The sequence below is a fragment of the Myotis nattereri genome (assembly GCF_964212035.1).
Source record: "Myotis nattereri genome assembly, chromosome: X".
NCBI lineage: Eukaryota > Metazoa > Chordata > Mammalia > Chiroptera > Vespertilionidae > Myotis > Myotis nattereri.
This window is the reverse complement of record NC_138078.1, coordinates 24185643-24203932: the sequence shown is the minus strand read 5'-3', so window position 1 is coordinate 24203932 and position 18290 is coordinate 24185643. Positions and strand designations below refer to the sequence as shown.

General features: G+C 40.0%; 1 protein-coding gene across 2 annotated transcripts in view; it reads left to right on the top strand.

The window, feature by feature from the left end:
* The window catches only part of DMD (dystrophin), a 2781977-nt gene that overhangs the window by 1039395 nt on the left and 1724292 nt on the right, over positions 1 to 18290 (top strand). For both annotated transcript variants that reach the window (XM_081115404.1, XM_081115406.1), the window contains 2 exons: positions 7318 to 7499; positions 8828 to 8959. In XM_081115404.1, the coding sequence (XP_080971530.1) occupies positions 7318 to 7499; positions 8828 to 8959 (314 nt within the window). The remainder of the gene's footprint in view (positions 1 to 7317; positions 7500 to 8827; positions 8960 to 18290) is intronic.

Here is an 18290-nt window from a genome sequence, read left to right as displayed (position 1 = left end):
CCTTGCATGACTGCTTTTTAAACATTAAGCCCTCAGGTCACTGAGGTTCTGGCCTGCATCAAGTAATCTTTTTGTTGTTGTAAATCCTCACCTGAGGATATTTTTTCCATTGATTTTTAGAGAGTGGAAGGGAATGGGAGAGACACAGAGAGAGAAACATTGATGTGAAAGCGACACATTGATTGCTTGCCTCCCACACATATCCTGACTGGTGCCAGGGATGGAGCCTGCAACCAAGGTACATGCCCTTGACTGGAATCAAACCCAGGACCTTTCAGTCTGTGGGCCAATGCTCTAACCACTAAGCAACCTGGTTTGGGCTGCACCAAATAATTTTAAGAACAAAGCTTTGTGTCTACTGACCACTGAACCAGAGTTGGGTCAAACTAGAGATAATATCTACACCTCAGTTGTGTTTCAGCTCCAGGCCCAGAAAAGCAGTAAGGTCAGGCAGGGCAATGCCTTGGCTGACATTGGGATCAGCTGCTATGACTAATGACCCCCTGCCCTGGCACTGACCGGTTAATAGAGACCAGGAATCTGAAAGGATTCACATGGAAAGCTGAAAGCTGATGATTATTCCATTGAGATCCTCCCGTGGGACTCCTGCCTGCTCCCCTTCCCACACCCTGCCAAAGATCCCTGATTTTAGAGAGTGGATAACACCTCTCAGATGGAGGACCCAGTGCATACCCTTTTTCTCCTTGGAGAACGCTGGTGCTTTTCCATTTATCCTTTCCCCAGGCATGTTCTCTCTGCCTTTCTTTCTCCTAAGCTCCAAAGGCCCTTCTTTTACCTCTGTAACTTGTTTTCTGAGCTCAGCTGGCTCATTTCTTCAGCTCAATTTTTCTACCTCTGTGACTTTCTAAAGAAACTTTTGCTTGTATTTGAATCTTGGATCTGAATTCTTTCTTAGCCAGAACTCAAGTACTGCGGTTGCTGAAACAAGGTCTAACTCTGCCAGTAAAACCTGGTGCCATTTTGCTACTAACAAATTTGAATTCTGAATTTTGTTCATTGGAGTGAGTTCACTCCTGGTTCAGACTTCCCGTAGGGAGGGATTGCCACTTGAGGACGCATGATCAAGACCACCTAGGCAGATAATTGTTACTTGATTAAATGAGATTGGAAATTGTTCTGGTGGCTACTCATTCCCATGGCTACAGAACATGCAGTTTTTTCCATCCATCCATCCCCTTCATTTTATCCTCTTTATAAATCTTTGTCCCCTCAGAGCTTAGGACAGAATTTCATTTATAGGCATTTCCAAAGACTGGAGTAATTTGAATATTGAATGAAGTAATTTTGAATCTGTCTTAGCATTTCTATCATGCCTCCCCTTGTTTTCATTACATCACCTGTTTTAGTTCTCTATTATTTCCTGTCTGGATTATGTCCTAGCCTCCTACTTCCCTCCAGTTTTTTCTCCATGAATCCATTCTGTACTTAACAGTTTTATTTTATAAAATTTTAATGTCACACTATTGTTCAAAGTGGTTAGTTACTCTCCAACCCTTTGAACTAAGGCCAAAGTTTTTAGTTTGCTGTTGATGATCTCTCAACGTTCCACACACAGTCTATCCCTGTTATCTTATTCACTACTAGAGGCCTGGTGCATGAATTTGTGCACCAGTGGGGTCCCTTGGCCTGGACTGTGGGATCAGGCTGAAACCGGCTCTCTGACATCCCCAGAGGGGTCCCAGATTGTGAGAGGATTCAGGCAAGGCCGAGGGACCCCACTGGTGCACAGTCGGGGCCAGGGAGGGACACAGGAGGTTGACCAGCCAGGGAGGGACCAGGGGAGGGCTCCAGAGCATGTCTGGCCTGTGTCGCTCAGTCTCAATCAGTAGGACCCCAGCAGCAAGCTAACCTACTGGTTAGAGCGTCTGCCCCCTGGTGGTCAGTGCACGTCATAACGAGCGGTTGAGTGGCCTTAGCATATTACAATTTGATTGGTTGAACAGATGACTGGACAACCAGACACTTAGCATATTAGGCTTTTATTATATAGGTTTCTTCTCTTTGTAGCTAAGACATCCAAAGGGCCATGTCTAATCTGTTCCTACCGCCGTACTTTTGCTCATGCCATTTCACTTCCTGGAAAACCTTTTCCTATTTTTTCATTTCCATTTAATGAAATTCTGTACATACTTATTTCAGTTTTGTATTTGTAAAGTATTATCTGGATCTACAATAATATATACTTTCTTCATTTTTCTGAACATATTAAAGCACTGATTGTGCCAATTGGAGAAACCCATTTTATATTCTGTTTAACAATGGCAATTATTTTATACTTTTTTCTTCATCATTTAAGTAGTCCAGATTGTAAGCAGAATCCGTGAATTCTCTATCTTATTAATCTTCGGGATAATCTATCAAAATATTTCAAGCCTTTGTAATATTGGATTATACCGACCAGTACAGCTGAATTCCACACAACCTGAGAGTTAGGATGGTAATAGATTGGGTCAAAAATGTCAGTAGTTTGGCCAAAGAGTGCATATCTATCTATAATAATAAAAGCATAATATGCTAATTAGATCGGACAGCCAAATGACCTTCCAGATGTCCTTCCAGATGAAGCTGCAGTGGTGGGGGCTGAGGCAGAGGTGGTTAGGGGTGATCAGGCAGGCAGAATGGTTAGGGACAATCAGGCATGCATAGTGGTTAGGGACAGTCAGGCATGCATAGTGGTTAGGGACAATCAGGCAGGCAGGTGAGCTGTTAGGGGCATTAATCATGTAGACAGAGTGCTTAGGGGCGATCAGGCAGGCAGGCGAGTGGTTAGGGGTGATCAGGCTGGCAGGCAAAGGGGTCAGGGGTGATCAGGCAGGCAGGCAGGCAGGTGAGCAGTTAGTAGCCAGTGGTCCCGGATTGAAAGAAGGATGTCCAATTGCCAGTTTAGGCCTGATCCTACAGGGATCACCCGAGGGAGGGTTCCCAGATTGCGAAAGGTTGCAGGCCGGACTGAGGGATCCCCCCACCCCGTGCATGAATTCTGTGCACCGGGCATCTAGTATCCTATCTAATAAATAGGTAATGTGCAAATTGACCATCACTCCAATACACAAGATGGCCGCCCCATGGAGTCAAAGATGGCTGCCAGAAGATGGCTGGCAGGGTAAGGCAGTTATAGGCAATCAGGCCTGCAGGGGAGGGCAGTTGGGAGGGACCAGGCCTGCAAGGGAGGGCAGTTAGGGCCAATTGGGCTGGCAGGGGAGTGGTTAGCAGGTGATCAGGCTGGCAGGCGGAAGTGGTTAGGGACAATCAGGCAGGCAGGCAGGCAGGCAAGCGGTTGGGAGCCAGCAGTCCTCGATTGTGAGAGGGATGTCCGACTGCCGGATCGGATCGGACCTAAACCAGCAATCAGACATCCCCCAAAGGTTCCCAGAATGGAGAGGGTGCAGGCTGGCTGAGGGACTCCCCCTCACCCAGTGCACAAACTCCATGCACTGGGCCTCTACTACATATATAAAAGCCTAAGTGGCCGGTCAACCATTAGACTGCTCGATTGGTCGACCAGTAGCTATGATATGCACTGACTACTAGGGGGTAGACGCTTAATGCAGAAGTTGCCCCTGGTGGACAGTGCGCTCCCACAGTGGGAGCGCCTTTCAGCCAGAAGACAGGCTCACTGCTGGTGAGTGCAGCTGTGGTGGCATGAGCCTCTCCTGCCTCCGCAACAGCACTACTGAGCAGCGGCAGGTGGCGGCAGGCGCAGCGGGGCTAGCATGAGTGGGATTAGTGCAGAGCCCGGCTCTGGCTCAGGCTCCTCCCTGGCTGCCTGCCGCTTCGTGCACTGCTACATTCCCCTGAGGAGTCCTGGATTGCGAGAGGGCACAAGCCAGGCTAAGGGTCCCCACTGGTGCACAAATCTGTGCACTGTGCCTCTAGTTTATTATAATGATTGATATTTATGACTACTTAATTTCTTGCACAAAATGTTTTATGTAGCTATGGCACGTGTGCTCAGGTAGTTGGGCATCGTCCAGTGCAGCAACCAAAGGTTGGTGGTTTAATTCCTGGTCAGGGCACATGCTGGGTTGTGGGCTCAGTCTCTGGTAGGGGATGTGCAGGAGGCAGCCGATTAATGTTTCACTCTCTCATCAATGTTTCTTTTTCTCTCTCTCCCTCTCCCTTCCTCTCTCTCCAAAAATCAAATTTAAAAAATGTATTATAATTTCAGACATTTGCTTAAGGCAATAAAAATAATACTTGACCAATTTTACCTTTATTTTTTAAGTCATGGCATAAATTTTAAGCCGAACATATACATACACATGCCTATGTGTAATGTAGCAGTAAATAGTCTTGGATCAACCTTCTTTAATGTAATGCTTTCGCCCAGCATGGTTTTATTTAATACACTGAAAAGCAGAATTCTAAATCATGCTCATCATAGATAAAACTGACTAGTTACTAGTGACAAGGAAAAACACATACTACTAGAGTTTCAAAACATGGTGAGAATTATAGCATCCACTATACAATGAACACTTGAAAAACAATTATCAAATGAAAGGGAGATTTTTAGGCTTCAGAATTTCAAAGTTAAGTTAGTAAGATTTTTTTATAAAGGCACTCTCATGCACAAAGTAGTTTTTAGCTCTTCCTTTAAAAATACTTTCAAAAATTACTTTCACTATCTTGTTGGGTAATAATCTACACTAATAAAAGAGAAAAATGGTAATTGGCGTACGACGCTACCCTTTTCATTGGCTAATCAGGGCTATATGCAAATTAACTGCCAACTAAGATTGGCAGTTAACTGCCAACAAGATGGCGGCTAATTTGCATATGTAGGCACAATGCAGGGAGGCGAAAGGGAAAGCAGGAAGAAGTCCCCTGCCACTGACAGTGATCTGAAACCCAGGGGGGAGCTAAGAGCTGGGGGGCAGGGCCGCCTTTGCTCTGCACCCCAGCCATGATAGGAGAATCAGGCGCCTTTGCCGCCCTGGCCAGTGATAGCAGGAAGTAGGGGTGGAGCCAGCGATGGGAGCTGGGCACAGTCGAGGCTAGCAGTCCCAGGAGCTAGGGGTCCCTTGCCTGGTCCTAAAGCAAAGCCCACGATCGCGGCGCCCCCCGCTGCTACTGCAGGTCGCAGCTGCCCGGGCCGGATGCCTAGGCCAGAGGCGTTAGGCCTGGACAGGGGCAGAGCCTGCAACCGCGGGGAGCTGGGGGTCCCCTGCCCAGGCCTGACGCCTGGGCCAGAGGCATCAGGCCTGGGCTGGGGGCAGAACCAGTGATGGGGGGAAATGAGGGTCCCCTGCCCAGGCCTGACGCCTCTGTCAGAGGCGTCAGGCCTCGGCAAGCGGCCGATCCTGCGATTGGAGGGTGATGGGGGTCAACGCCTGAGGGCTCCCAGTATGTGAGAGGGGGCAGGCTGGGCTGAGGGACACTCCCCCCCACACACACACCCAGTGCACGAATTTCGTGTACCGGGCCCCTAGTTAAATTATAATAAGGAACATAGAATATGTATTGTGTAATTTTGTACATGTCAACCTTTTGCACTTATGTGTCCAATAGTGTCTTTTGAAAAAAATGAGTGAAGCAATGGAACTGAAACCATGATGGTATTATAGTCTGCTTCCCTGTAATTTTTTTGACCCTATTTCTGAAAGTGTGGTTGGTCATCAAGCCAGCAGCTTCAGCATCACCTAAGGCAGTGGTTCTCAACCTTCCTAATGCCGTGACCCTTTAATACAGTTCCTCATGTTGTGGTGACCCCCGACCATGAAATTATTTTCGTTGCTACTTCGTAACTGTAATTTTGCTACTGTTATGTATCGTAATGTAAATATCTGATATTCAGGGTGTATTTTCATTGTTACAAATTGAACATAAAGCATAGTGATTAATCACAACAACAATATGTAATTATATATGTGTTTTCCGATGGTCTTAGGCGACCTCTGTGAAAGGGTCGTTCGACCCCCAAAGGGGTCGCGACCCACAGGTTGAGAACCGCTGGCCTAAGGGCTTGTTGGAAATGCAGAGCCTCAGGCTCCACCCCTGACCTACTGAATCAGATTCTGATTTTAAAATGTCCCAAGGTGATTCATGTGCACATTAAAAATTGAGAAGTACTGTATTATACTGTGGATAGAAGCAGACCAAGGAACACTAGTTCACTTTTCTCTCCTCTGTAACTCTTTAAAAAATACTTTAAGAATAGTTGTTCTGATTAATCATGTTCCTGTTACTTGTAAAGACTAAGCGACCTGTTCAATTCCCTTTTTATGCTAGTGAACTTGAGATTTTTTTACACAGAATCATAATACCTGTCCAGAATATATATATTTAGTTTAAAACAGAACTTTTAATGCTTGCTAAACCAAGATAAGTTTATGGCAAGAAAAATTCCTGGCACATTGCTCAGAAGTTGCCTTGGCCTCCTATCAGGACTTATGCTTTGATACTTCTGGAATTAATGATACACTTCACATAAGAGATTATTTTTACATCTTGGTCCCCTGGAATGAGTTCAGCAGGTAAATTGTAATGCCAAGTAGCGAAAGAACCTTTTTAAGGAGCTGCCACTTATTTTATGTGTTATTACAAATTATTATTGATTATAAATTCTGGGTTTCTTTCATTCCCTGGATGTGGCAAAGGACATATGTTAGATCAACCTTACGTGAAGTACTTTTAAATTTATCTTTAAAGTCTGAGAAGTAAAGCAACATCTGACCTTAACAGGTGCACTATAATGTAAACAAATACTTTTAATTTATTTGAGGAACATTATTCATCATTGAACATATGGTATATAGTGGTTTTATTTTGTTTTTATTGAATACATGGTTCATTTCAAAACAGACATCGTTTGCCCTTTACATACATAATCAGCAAAATTTGATTAGGAAGTATAAGCATTCTTTACTGGAAGCCAAAGCATTAGCCTCTTTTGTGTAATTGTTTACTTACCGATGCACCACTTTAGTTGATATGTTGTTATAACTTTCCATGGAAGAGAAGATATGATATTTTATTTTTGTTTTGTATCTAATGAAAACCAATCTTGTAGATGGGCTAGTTTGGCAATTTGACTAAGGAAAAAGTATTATGGAATGAAATTTTTATGTGAACAAGGAAAATAAATGAACTTTAGTGCTCATCTCATTGGTCTGCCAAATTGAAAGGACATTTTAGGCCTGATTATCATGTTCTAATTAGTCTCTGTAAGATATTCATGGACCATCCAATGTTCATTAATCTGTCTTCTTCCTGTAACATTGATTTGTTCATTCTCCTTTTAGAGACTCAAATATAGAAACCAAAAATTGATCTGTGGTGTTAATGTGCTTACAGATGTTGCCACTACTTATCCAGATAAGAAGTCCATCTTAATGTATGTCACATCACTCTTTCAAGTTTTGCCTCAACAAGTGAGCATTGAAGCCATCCAGGAAGTGGAAATGTTGCCAAGACCATCCAAAGTTACTAGAGAAGAACACTTTCAGTTACATCATCAAATGCACTATTCGCAACAGGTAAGGTATTGAAAGGACACTAATATCAAAGATGTTTTCTATTTTATATGCATTTTTTCAGTATCATAGCCATACACGTATGTGAATCTATTATATCTGTGGATATGTACACACATACATGTATACCTAATATAGTATATGTGTGCACACACAAATATGTTATTAGATACTCACTATGTTATACATAGCTTAATATGTGTGCATGTGTGGATAAATGTGTTTGTGTTTGTATAATATATACACATATATATGTGTATATATATGTGTGTGTATATATATGTATATATACACACACACACACACACACTATGTTATGTATACTTACATATATTTAGAGAGAGGGTGGATAAAAGGAGGGAGAGATTGACTATAAACCATTACAATTTTATCTAATTTCATGGACTGTAGTATTGTTTTCAAAGAACATTGTTCAAATACTTTACTATGCAAGGTATCATATTATAGGAATATGCAATATAGAATATATTTTATTTTCATTGTGTAAAATGAAATAAAAGATAGGCTCATATACACATTAAATTTTCTATCAACTAGAGCAAAGAATTAGAGCAAGAATGAAAGCAAGTACTCTATTGAATAATGTTTCTTATTTTTAGTGGCAATCCGCTGATGCATCAACAAATTTTGATTATTCAAAGTAACATTTTGCTAAGATAAATGAGCTTAAATATTTTAAGTAAAAATTAAATGGAGACAACATATGAGAAAAATTTTTATTGTTTCATTGTACAGTATCCTGTGGGATTCTTCTTTTACATGGCTTGTTCTGACTGCCAGCAGTGGGTATTTGGGGTGTTTCCTTGAACTTTTGTTTTGACACAAACAATGATGACAAAGCTGTTAGCTAAATTTCTGCAGAAGGTGTGGAAAGCGCTCAGGCCTAATTTTCTCACTCTACTGAGCTAGTTCTATATTTAGGTTATGAAAGCTTCAGTCTTTTCCAGGGTATTGACCTGATGAATTCTGGTTTTGCTTACCTTGGGTTCAGAGAAAATTGCTTTTGCATGCCTGTTTTTACCAGATTGAAGAGCACCATCCAGTATTTGTGCTGGAGTTGTATCAGTATGGAATCCTTATGGTTAAATCTCACCTCCACATCTCTCCTGATTACCTGCCCTCCAACATGACATTGAGCACTATAATCCTTAGAGTGTACCAGTTTCTAATAGCACTTTGTATGTGTTTAATTTACATGTCACTGTTTCCATTTAATACTAGTTTTTCTAGTGTCTTGGAAAGCAGTCCTTTCAGAATTACTTATAATGTCTCCTCCTCTCTGTCCCCCTCCCCCTAACTCCTTTCTGCAGATCACAGTCAGTCTAGCACAGGGCTATGAACGAACTCCTTCCTCTCCTAAGCCTCGGTTCAAGAGCTATGCCTACACTCAGGCTGCTTATATGGCCACCTCTGACCCCACACGGAGCCCATTTCCTTCACAGGTCTGTGAATTTTTACAAACAAAATAATTTTTGTTCTACAAACAAAATAATTTTTGTTTTCTTCTACAAACAAAATAATTTTTCCATTCAAGAAAATCTAACATGGCTTTTGTTTGTTTGAATTTAGCAGTGCTTTCTCCTCTCCATCAAGAGCTGTTTCATTGTTCCCTGTTTTATTAGTTACTCTCCCATGATGCTGTTCTGTTATTTCGACTTCTCTTGGGGTTTTTATTTTCACTTTATTGTTTTATTTATTATTTTTTAAAATTTTCAATTACAGTTGACATGCAATATTATATTACTTTCAGGTGTACAACATAGTGGTTATACTTACACCTTATGAAGTGCTGTAGGTTTAACATATGTTGATTCTTCCTGAATGGGGATTCTCATAGTAGTGATTTGTACTTTTGTTATGTAATTACTATGTAGTTCTCTTTTACAAAGGTTACCACAGATGGTTATGAACAATAATTAAGCTCATTAAAGGCTTATACATATAACTTTTCAAAGAATTGGGGAAATGGATAAAATTTACTAGGTACATTATTTGGGGAGATTTTCTAGTTATATATGTTAAGGAAATATATACTCTAGATGCCTTTATTATATTTTCATTCTATCAAATATTTTCATATTCTATTTAAAAAACCATAACTGCAACCTTCTTCATATGATCTCTTTTAAGTTGGCTAGTTTAAACTTGTATATAATAGGCTCTGTAGTTTTTTTTTTTTTAAATATATTTTTATTGATTTTTCACAGAGAGGAAGGGAGAGAGATAGAGAGAGTTAGAAACATCGATGAGAGAGAAACATCGATCAGCCGCCTCCTGCACATCCCCCACCGGGAATGTGCCCGCAACCCAGGTACATGCCCCTGACCGGAATCGAACCCGGGACCTCTCAGTCCGCAGGCTGACACTCTATCCACTGAGCCAAACCGGTTTCGGCAGCTCTGTAGTTTTTATACAAAAAAATCACACTGTAACCAGATCAGAGTCTATATACTATTTAATACTTTCCACAGAAATAATTTTCTCAGTGCAGTTTTACACCGTTGCAATATTGTAGGAAACCTAAATATACAAGAAATTATAGCCTTGTATATGTAACAGTGTGGGAATGAAATGTGCTGGAATTGCTAAATTTGCTAGAATTTCTTTTTAAAAGAAAACATTATTTTGCTGAGTAGAGCAATTTGAAAAGTTCTCGAGGAAGTGACTTTTATAAAAACTACACTATGAATGGCCATTTAGAAATTAAAGACCTTCTCCTTTTGGCAAGAATGTATACATTTTTAGAGACTCGTTGATTTTCTTTAAGATAGTGTTTGAATAAGTCAGTGATTTATTTGGTGTAGTTAACTGATGCATGAAGCTGAAATTTCTTAACACTGGAAGATTCCCCCTGGAAAACATATTTCAGGGCTTAGGTATGCCCTTTATCTTTGGCTATTTTTCTTGCTAAGCTAAACAAAGGAGATTGGGTGAGAAGAGTTGTATGACTAAGCCTTATCTTCTATTAAATTCCCATCCACGTTTTCACAAAGCTAATGGTATGCAAATGAACAAGAAACTTAATCTGCTTTCTAATGATCAGTAAATAAAAATAATTCTACCACACATTACTCTTTGCAATTTGCGATGTGTACACATTATGTGAACTAATATCCTTATAATCTATATAAAGGTGCTACTTTATACTTACTTTAGTTCTTGTATATCCTCCCTTTCCTTTCTTTTCCTTCCTTTCCTCCCACCTACCTTACTCTCCCTGACTCTCTTGGCACTTTTATCACCACCCTCCCATTGAAAACTCCAAGACTTAAAGAATATTATGCACATCCTAAAATTAAAGAGCATAAGCCAAGACAAAAAAATAAGCCTCTCCCCCTAATTATTACTTTATTGAGTTGCCTTTTCCAGAAGGTTTTCTCCAATGCCTATTCTGGAAGCACATTTTTACCTCATTACCATCTCATGAAGGTACTGCTCAGGTATGACTCATTAATAAAGTAATTATAAATGACCTTAATTTTTCTAGACTCAAATTTTTCACTTTACCTTTGTCTAAATATTACAAAATATCTAATATATTCTAACATATGCAAAAAATTCATTTACCTATTTTTTAAAACATAAGCTATTGAAATGAACCTAATGTTATCTTTTAGAAAAGAATGATTACATTGAATGGGGAATTATATATTCTGCCTGTTTCTAAAGGTATCACATCAGAAGATAATGTTATATGTAGTTAGGTTTGATAAATTTATGTCTTAGTTATTTACTAAGAAAACAAAGTAAAGAATTATATAGAGGGCCTGAGCCTATACTGCCCCCTACACTTTGTATCTGATCCATTTCAAAATAATTTAAGGTTATTCAATTCATTCAGGTATTTACTTGGTGGTTTACAAGGAAGGGTGAAGTTTTCATAATGGGGAAGATAGCCATGCAGGTGACTGTCTCCTATGGAAAACATAAAATTCCTTAATTATCTTAAAAGTTCCCAGTATCTTAGAAACATCAGTTAGCCCCATTTAACCCAAAGTTTGAAAATCTGACTTATACTCATTGGAGTTTATGTGAAGCTGTTAAGTTGAAACAATCTGACCTACCTTGGAATCCCTGCCCATAAATGAGTATTTTCCCAGAAGAGATACTATCTGGTATGAACCCCTAATTTGCCCTCATTGTATCACTTAACTGCCATCTATTCTTAGATGGAGGACATCGTTTTTATAGTTATACCTGATTTGTATTTTTATGACTTGATCATGGTTTCTTTCATTCTACTCCTAAACTTACATCAAAAATCCCCAATCTCTTTTTTCACCTTCAATTTACCTGTCTTTCATGGAGCCTCACCCTGTCCAAAACGCCTGTGGCACTCACACCCATGTGTATGCTGCCCCTCTCCAAATGCACCATTTCACTTTATCTTGTTAATATGCTATTATGTGACTTTCTTTCACTTACCGCCTTCTGTAGTCCATGATGTATTCACTCATTCATTTATTTTTAAATAATTATATTTACTCACTAAATCAAATATCTTCTTTTCGTTCCTCAGGTTTTCTGCCATAATTGAAACTCTGTTCCCATAGCCTCTAGTCTAGACTCATCAGGTTCTTCTTCATACCTTACTGTTCTGTATCTTTCATATCTAGTCCTTTGTCCTCTTCCAACTCTCTTAGCCCTGGAGTCTCATGGAAGAACCCTTGACCCTCTTATTTATACTCACTCTCTCTTATCAATATAATTTAATCTCCTGGCTTCAAGCTATATGCAGATGACCATTATATCTATGTTTTCACCACTTCCAATGACTTGATTTACAGCCACATTTCCAACTCATTTTCAACTCTTTGATATGTATCTATACCTTGATATGCACTGATTTCTCAAGCCTAGGATGTCCTGAAGTGAGCTTTGTTTCATTGCTCATAAACCCATTTCTTGTCATTTTTCTCTCTATGTCAATGAGAATATTACTCAGCAGTCATTGAGACTTCAAAATGTGACATGCTCTTTTGTCTCTATATTGATCTGATATTTGATAATGAGACATGTAAAGTCAATTCTTTCATTTACATTTCTCCATTAAGTTATGTCCCCTCAATATTCACACATGCCCTCTAATTCAGGCCCTCAATACATGTTTTCTAGATACAGAAATAGCTTTGCAATCAATATCACTATCGTTAGTTTAGCCTCCTGTGAATCCGATTACATTTTATTGTTATCAGCTTTAATAATATCCATCACAAAACTTTCTTCACTTACTTTTGTCTTTATAACAAAAATCTCCTAAATCTCATCAGGAAGCTCCACGATCTATTAACAATTTATATTGTCATGTTTATTTTAAACTAGCCTATCTCATGTTTTCTTTACTTCATTCAAATTCATTTGCTTGCTCTCCTCCATTTGCCAAGCAGTTTCTTGTCTTAGCTTTTATGGTTCTCTCAGCCTAGAGTGACTTTTGTCTCCTTTTCAAAATGGCCAATTTAATCCAAATTTCAAAGCCTACCCAGTAAGTGGCAGAACCTGGATTCAAGTTCAGATTTATCTAACTCCAAACTCACAGTCCTTATATTAACACTGAATTTTCTCTACTATGATTCTTATATGTAGGATTACTCACATATTGAGTAGTATCCATTTTTGTAATCACTTCACACTTATTTATTAATCACCTACTATGTGCCAGGTAATATTATAGAACCAAGTGGCATATCAATGAACAGATATACAAAATAATTCCTGCCCTAATGGAGGGTGTATGCTCATAGAAGAGTTATAATATGTAAATAAGTAAAATAACATTTCAATTAATATGTAAGTAATATGCCTTAAGTAAAGTAAAATTTAGTGGTAACTACTAAAAAGAAAAGAAGATGAAAATGGAATACATGGTATGTGGCAGAGAGAAGTTAAAATTTAAGTTTGGGTTGTCAGAGAAGGACTCACTAAGAAGGTAAATTTTGAGTAAAGACGAGAGATGTGTGGGCATGTAAGGGAAGAGAAACCCATTAGAAAGAACACATATAGTGCAAAATCACAGAGTTTTGGGGATATTTGGACTATTCAAGGAAAGTTATAGAGGAGGAACACAGTGTTAAGGACATGGTATCTCAGGTGTAATAGTGGACCAGATGACATAGTGTCCTGAAAGGAATGGTGATGACTTAGGTTTTTGTTTTTTGTTTTTATCAGTGAGGTGGAAAGCAATTGGAAGAATGGCATAAGCATATATTTTTCTTTTTATAATTGAAAATTTTGTTTACATTTTATTTGTTTTAGAGAGAGAGGAAGAAGATAGAAACATTAATGAGAGAAAGAGAGAAACATCAATCAGCTGTCTCCTGCATACCTGCTACTGGGGATTGAGCCCACAATCTGGGAATGTACCCTGACTGGGAATCTAACCAGTGACTCTTGGTTCATGGGTCGATGCTTAACCACTGAGAACACTGGCTGGACAAACTCCTATTTTTTCAGCATGGCTGCTGTGTGGCAAATAAATTAAAGGGACAAGGGTGGATGCAAGGAAACTAGAATTCTATTACAATAATCCAGGCTAGATATCCTTTGGATATCTACCTAGAAGTAGCATTGCTGGATCATATGGTAGTTCTATTTTTTTAAATTTTTGATGAACCTCCAAAGTGTTTTCCAATGAGCATGATGCAGAGTAGTTGAATTCTGGATATGCTTTGCACAACCCACAGGATTTGCTAATGCAGTCTGGAACATGTGTTTGCTATATTCTTTGAAAACATTTGCTTGTGTTTTAAAAAGCCAAAGAGGATAGATAAAACTTCGAGGAGGCATTAAGCATAAATCATAAGTAAATTAGTAGACAGTGAAATAGGCATGAACCCCATGAGTTAAATTTAGCTGATGATGAAGCAAATAGTCTTGTGAGACATAGGCAGAGGTTAAAATGTATGTTAAAGTATAGAGAGTAACTTAACCTATTGCACATATTAAAAGTAGATGGGATAAATAATGGAATACACATGAGTGTTACTTATGAATGGAAAGTGATGAAAACACCAAATCATAACATATGATCATATCACCTCTGGGCTGACAGCTACATTATTCCTGAATTACCCACCCTATAATGATACTGTGGTTTCATTATGGTCTCCTAAGTGCTTTACATTTAAAAATGCCAATAAATCTCATAGCTATTTAGTAGGCTAACTGATGAGCTGCAGCTATAGGTCAGGTATACTCGTTCCTGCATCTCTCCAGTAGAGTAAATGTACGTGGTAGCCTTGGGCATCTTCTGCCTATTGAACCCCTTGCTCAAATATCACCTCTGGTTCTGTCCACATTATCAGCAGTGAAGGCTGATACAGCAAAGCATATGAACATTGTATAATACAAGATTTAAATAGTGTGATCCTTCTGTTTGACCTTATCCCAGTTGTGTTACCTTCACATCTATTTCACCTTCCATCTTTCCATATACTTTAAATTTATTTATTTTTTAAATTAAACATATTGGCATGACATTGGTTAATAATAACATTACATAAGTTTCAGGTGTATATCTTTATACTGTGACATCTGTATACTCTATTGTGTGCCAACCACCCAAAGTCTAGTCCCCTTCCATCACCATATATTTGACCCCCTTTATCCTCTTTGATGCCCCCCACTTTCTCCTCTGGTAACCACCATTCTGTTGTCTGTATCTATGAGTTTGTTTTTTGTTTTGTTTGTTCCTTTTTGTTTTATATCCCATACATGAGTGAAATAATAGAATAGCTGATGGGATTTGAACATATTCATTTGATTGGTGAGCCTTTGTGTCTCATGATCTCTGGGATGGCATACTGATAGCAGAATTGAAGTCATTATTCATCAAGGTCATTCTCCACATTCACATTACATAGTATATATGAGTTAGGAAAGAATTGGAGGGACCAAGGATTGCTATAAGGTTTTGGCTTAAGAAATTTGAAGAATGGAGTTTCCAGTGATTAAGATAGGATAGACTGTAGGAGGGATAGATTTGGGAGTAAGTTAGGAGCTCAGTTTTGAACATATTAATGCTGAGATGATTATGATTATGAGACTTTAATATACATAAACCTAGAGTTGTAAGTTTAAAGTTAAAGATAAGTAATTTGGAAGGCATCGGCAACATAGATAGTATTTAAACTCATTGACCTGGATGAGACCATTTAGGAAAAAAAGTACAGATAGATAAGCATTCCCAGGACTCAGAGATGAGAAGCAATCAGCAAAAGGGTTAAAAAGGGTGACCAGAAAGAGGAGAGGAAAAAGGAGGAGGGTGTAGTACCCTATTTTGGAAGCTGGTAGAAGAAAGTGTTTCAGGGGGAGGAGAGTGTTTAACAGCATTAAATGTTTCTGATTAGTTCAAGTAACATTGGGATGGAAAACTAACCAGTGAAATGCCAGTGGGATAGGGTCCTGGGAAATCCTGATATATAACAGTTATTACAGTGGAATTATTAATAACAACACTAATCACTCTCAAATCTATACCATTTTGGCCAATACGTTAATATGCTTACTCTAGCTAATATTTACTCTGATTAAAACAATGTCAGTGGAGTGTGTGTATTTTCGTGGGTGTCAATGATTGGAATGGGTTCGTGATAGAATGAAAATGAATGAAACTACACTGAATATCTTGTGTCCACATGGATAAACGTGTATTTCTCTTGGATTAACCTATCCTGCTACTGATAATGAATGTCTAAATCAGTTTCCTCTTTCTGCTGTAACAAATAGCCAAAACTTTAGTGCCTTAAAACAACACACATTATTATCTTACAGTTCAGAAGTTCAACATGGGCCTCACTGGGCTAAAATCAAAGTGTCAGCAGGACTTCCTTCTGGAGGCTCTAAAGAAGATTACATTCCCTTGTCCCCCCCCCCAACTTTTAAAAGGCTTCCATGTTCTTTGGCCCGTGCCCCCATTCATTTTCAAAGATAATAAGTGCAACTTGAGTCTTCCATATCACTCTGACCTACTCTTCTGCCTTCCTCTGCCACTTTAAAGGACTCATGATTACATTGGGACCACCTGCATAATCTAGGAAAGTCTACCTATTTTAAGGTGAGCTGATTAGCAAACTTCATTCCATTTGCAACCTTAATTCTTCAATGCCACGTAATGTGACATTCACAGGTGTCAGGGACTAGGACATACGCATCTTTGGGGGGCTGTTTTTCTGCCTACCACTGCCTAATACTTTGGGATGCAGATTCAGGGAGAATACCCATTACTTTCAAGCTAACAATAAGACTGGTATCACTTGGATTTTTACAGGTACCCCCAAGTATCAATTTGTCCCCTTCCTCCTTTGTTAACTGCACGTGAGCCTTGTCCTTCATCCAGAGGCATTGTGAAACCAGCCTTATCCTGGAAACAGTGTAGCAGAAAAAGAAACAAGAATGCAAACATCTACATACCTTTATTTTTGCCTATAAGGCCTTATTGATCTTTATGTTCCTCGCACAGCTTGGGGCAAAGATCCCACATTCATTTAATAAATATTTGAGCCCCCCAAAATGTCCTCTACTTTTCAACAGCTCAGACAGTAAAGGAATCAGGCTATGGAAAGTTAGCCATACTTTTCTTATATCTGATAATTTTATAATAATAAAAGAGATTTATAACCCTAGAAATCTTGCTAGAAAAAAAGAGGCACCTCTCTTCTTTAACTAACGTTTGTAGTTTTTAAATGCATCTCATTTGATCAGTTCAATAAATCTGTGGAATCATTTTATTACACTCATATTTTAAGTGCGTGTGTGTAAAATTCTAAATATTTGCAGTTTTTCTTGCTGTGTAAGAGAGTAAGCATCTTTACATGTGTGGAAGAACTGGGAGGATTTCTTTTTCAAGGAAATTTTCATGTTTCCCAATTTTTATCAAGAATAGCATATTATCAATTTTCAGGAATTATGTATACATTAAGTACATTAGCCATTTTTTATGACATGGAATATAAACAAAATCATGGTTTGTTACTTGTTTTTTTTTTTTTAATTTGCAGTATTTTTCTCCATTTAAAAATATTATCTTATGTTGTTGGGAATTATTTAATACTAGGGGCCCGGTGCACGAAATTCGTGCACTGGGTGGGGGGGGGGGAGTGTCCCTCAGCCCAGCCTGCCCCCTCTCACATACTGGGAGCCCTCAGGCGTTGACCCCCATCACCCTCCTATCGCCTGATCGTCCCCTTGCCCAGGCCTGACGCCTCCGCCAGAGGTGTCAGGCTTGGACAGGGGACCCCCATCTCCCCCCGATCACTGGCTCTGGCCCCCGCCCAGGCCTGAGACCTCTGGCCCAGGAATCATGCCTGGGCAGGGGACCCCCATCTCCCTCTGATCGCTTGCTCCACCCCCCGCCCAAGCCTGACGCCTCTGACCCAGGCTTCAGGCCTGGGCAAGGGGACCATCATATCCCCCCAATCCCAGGCTCCGCCCCCCACCCAGGCCTGATGCCTCAGCCAGAGGAGTTGACCCTCATCACCCTCTGATCACCAATCACCGGATCGGCCCCTTGACCAGGCCTGAGGCCTCCGGCAGAGGTGTCAGGCCTGGGCAGGGGACCCCCAGCTCCCCGCGGTTGCAGGCTCCGCCCCTGCCCAGGCCTAACGCCTCTGGCCTAGGCGTCCGGCCCGGGCAGCGGGGACCTGCAGTGGCAGCGGGGGGCGCCGCGATCGTGGGCTTCGCTTTAGGCCCAGGCAAGGGACCCCTAGCTCCTGGGACTGCCAGCTTCAACCGTGCCCAGCTCCCATCGCTGGCTCCACCCCTACTTCCTGCTATCAC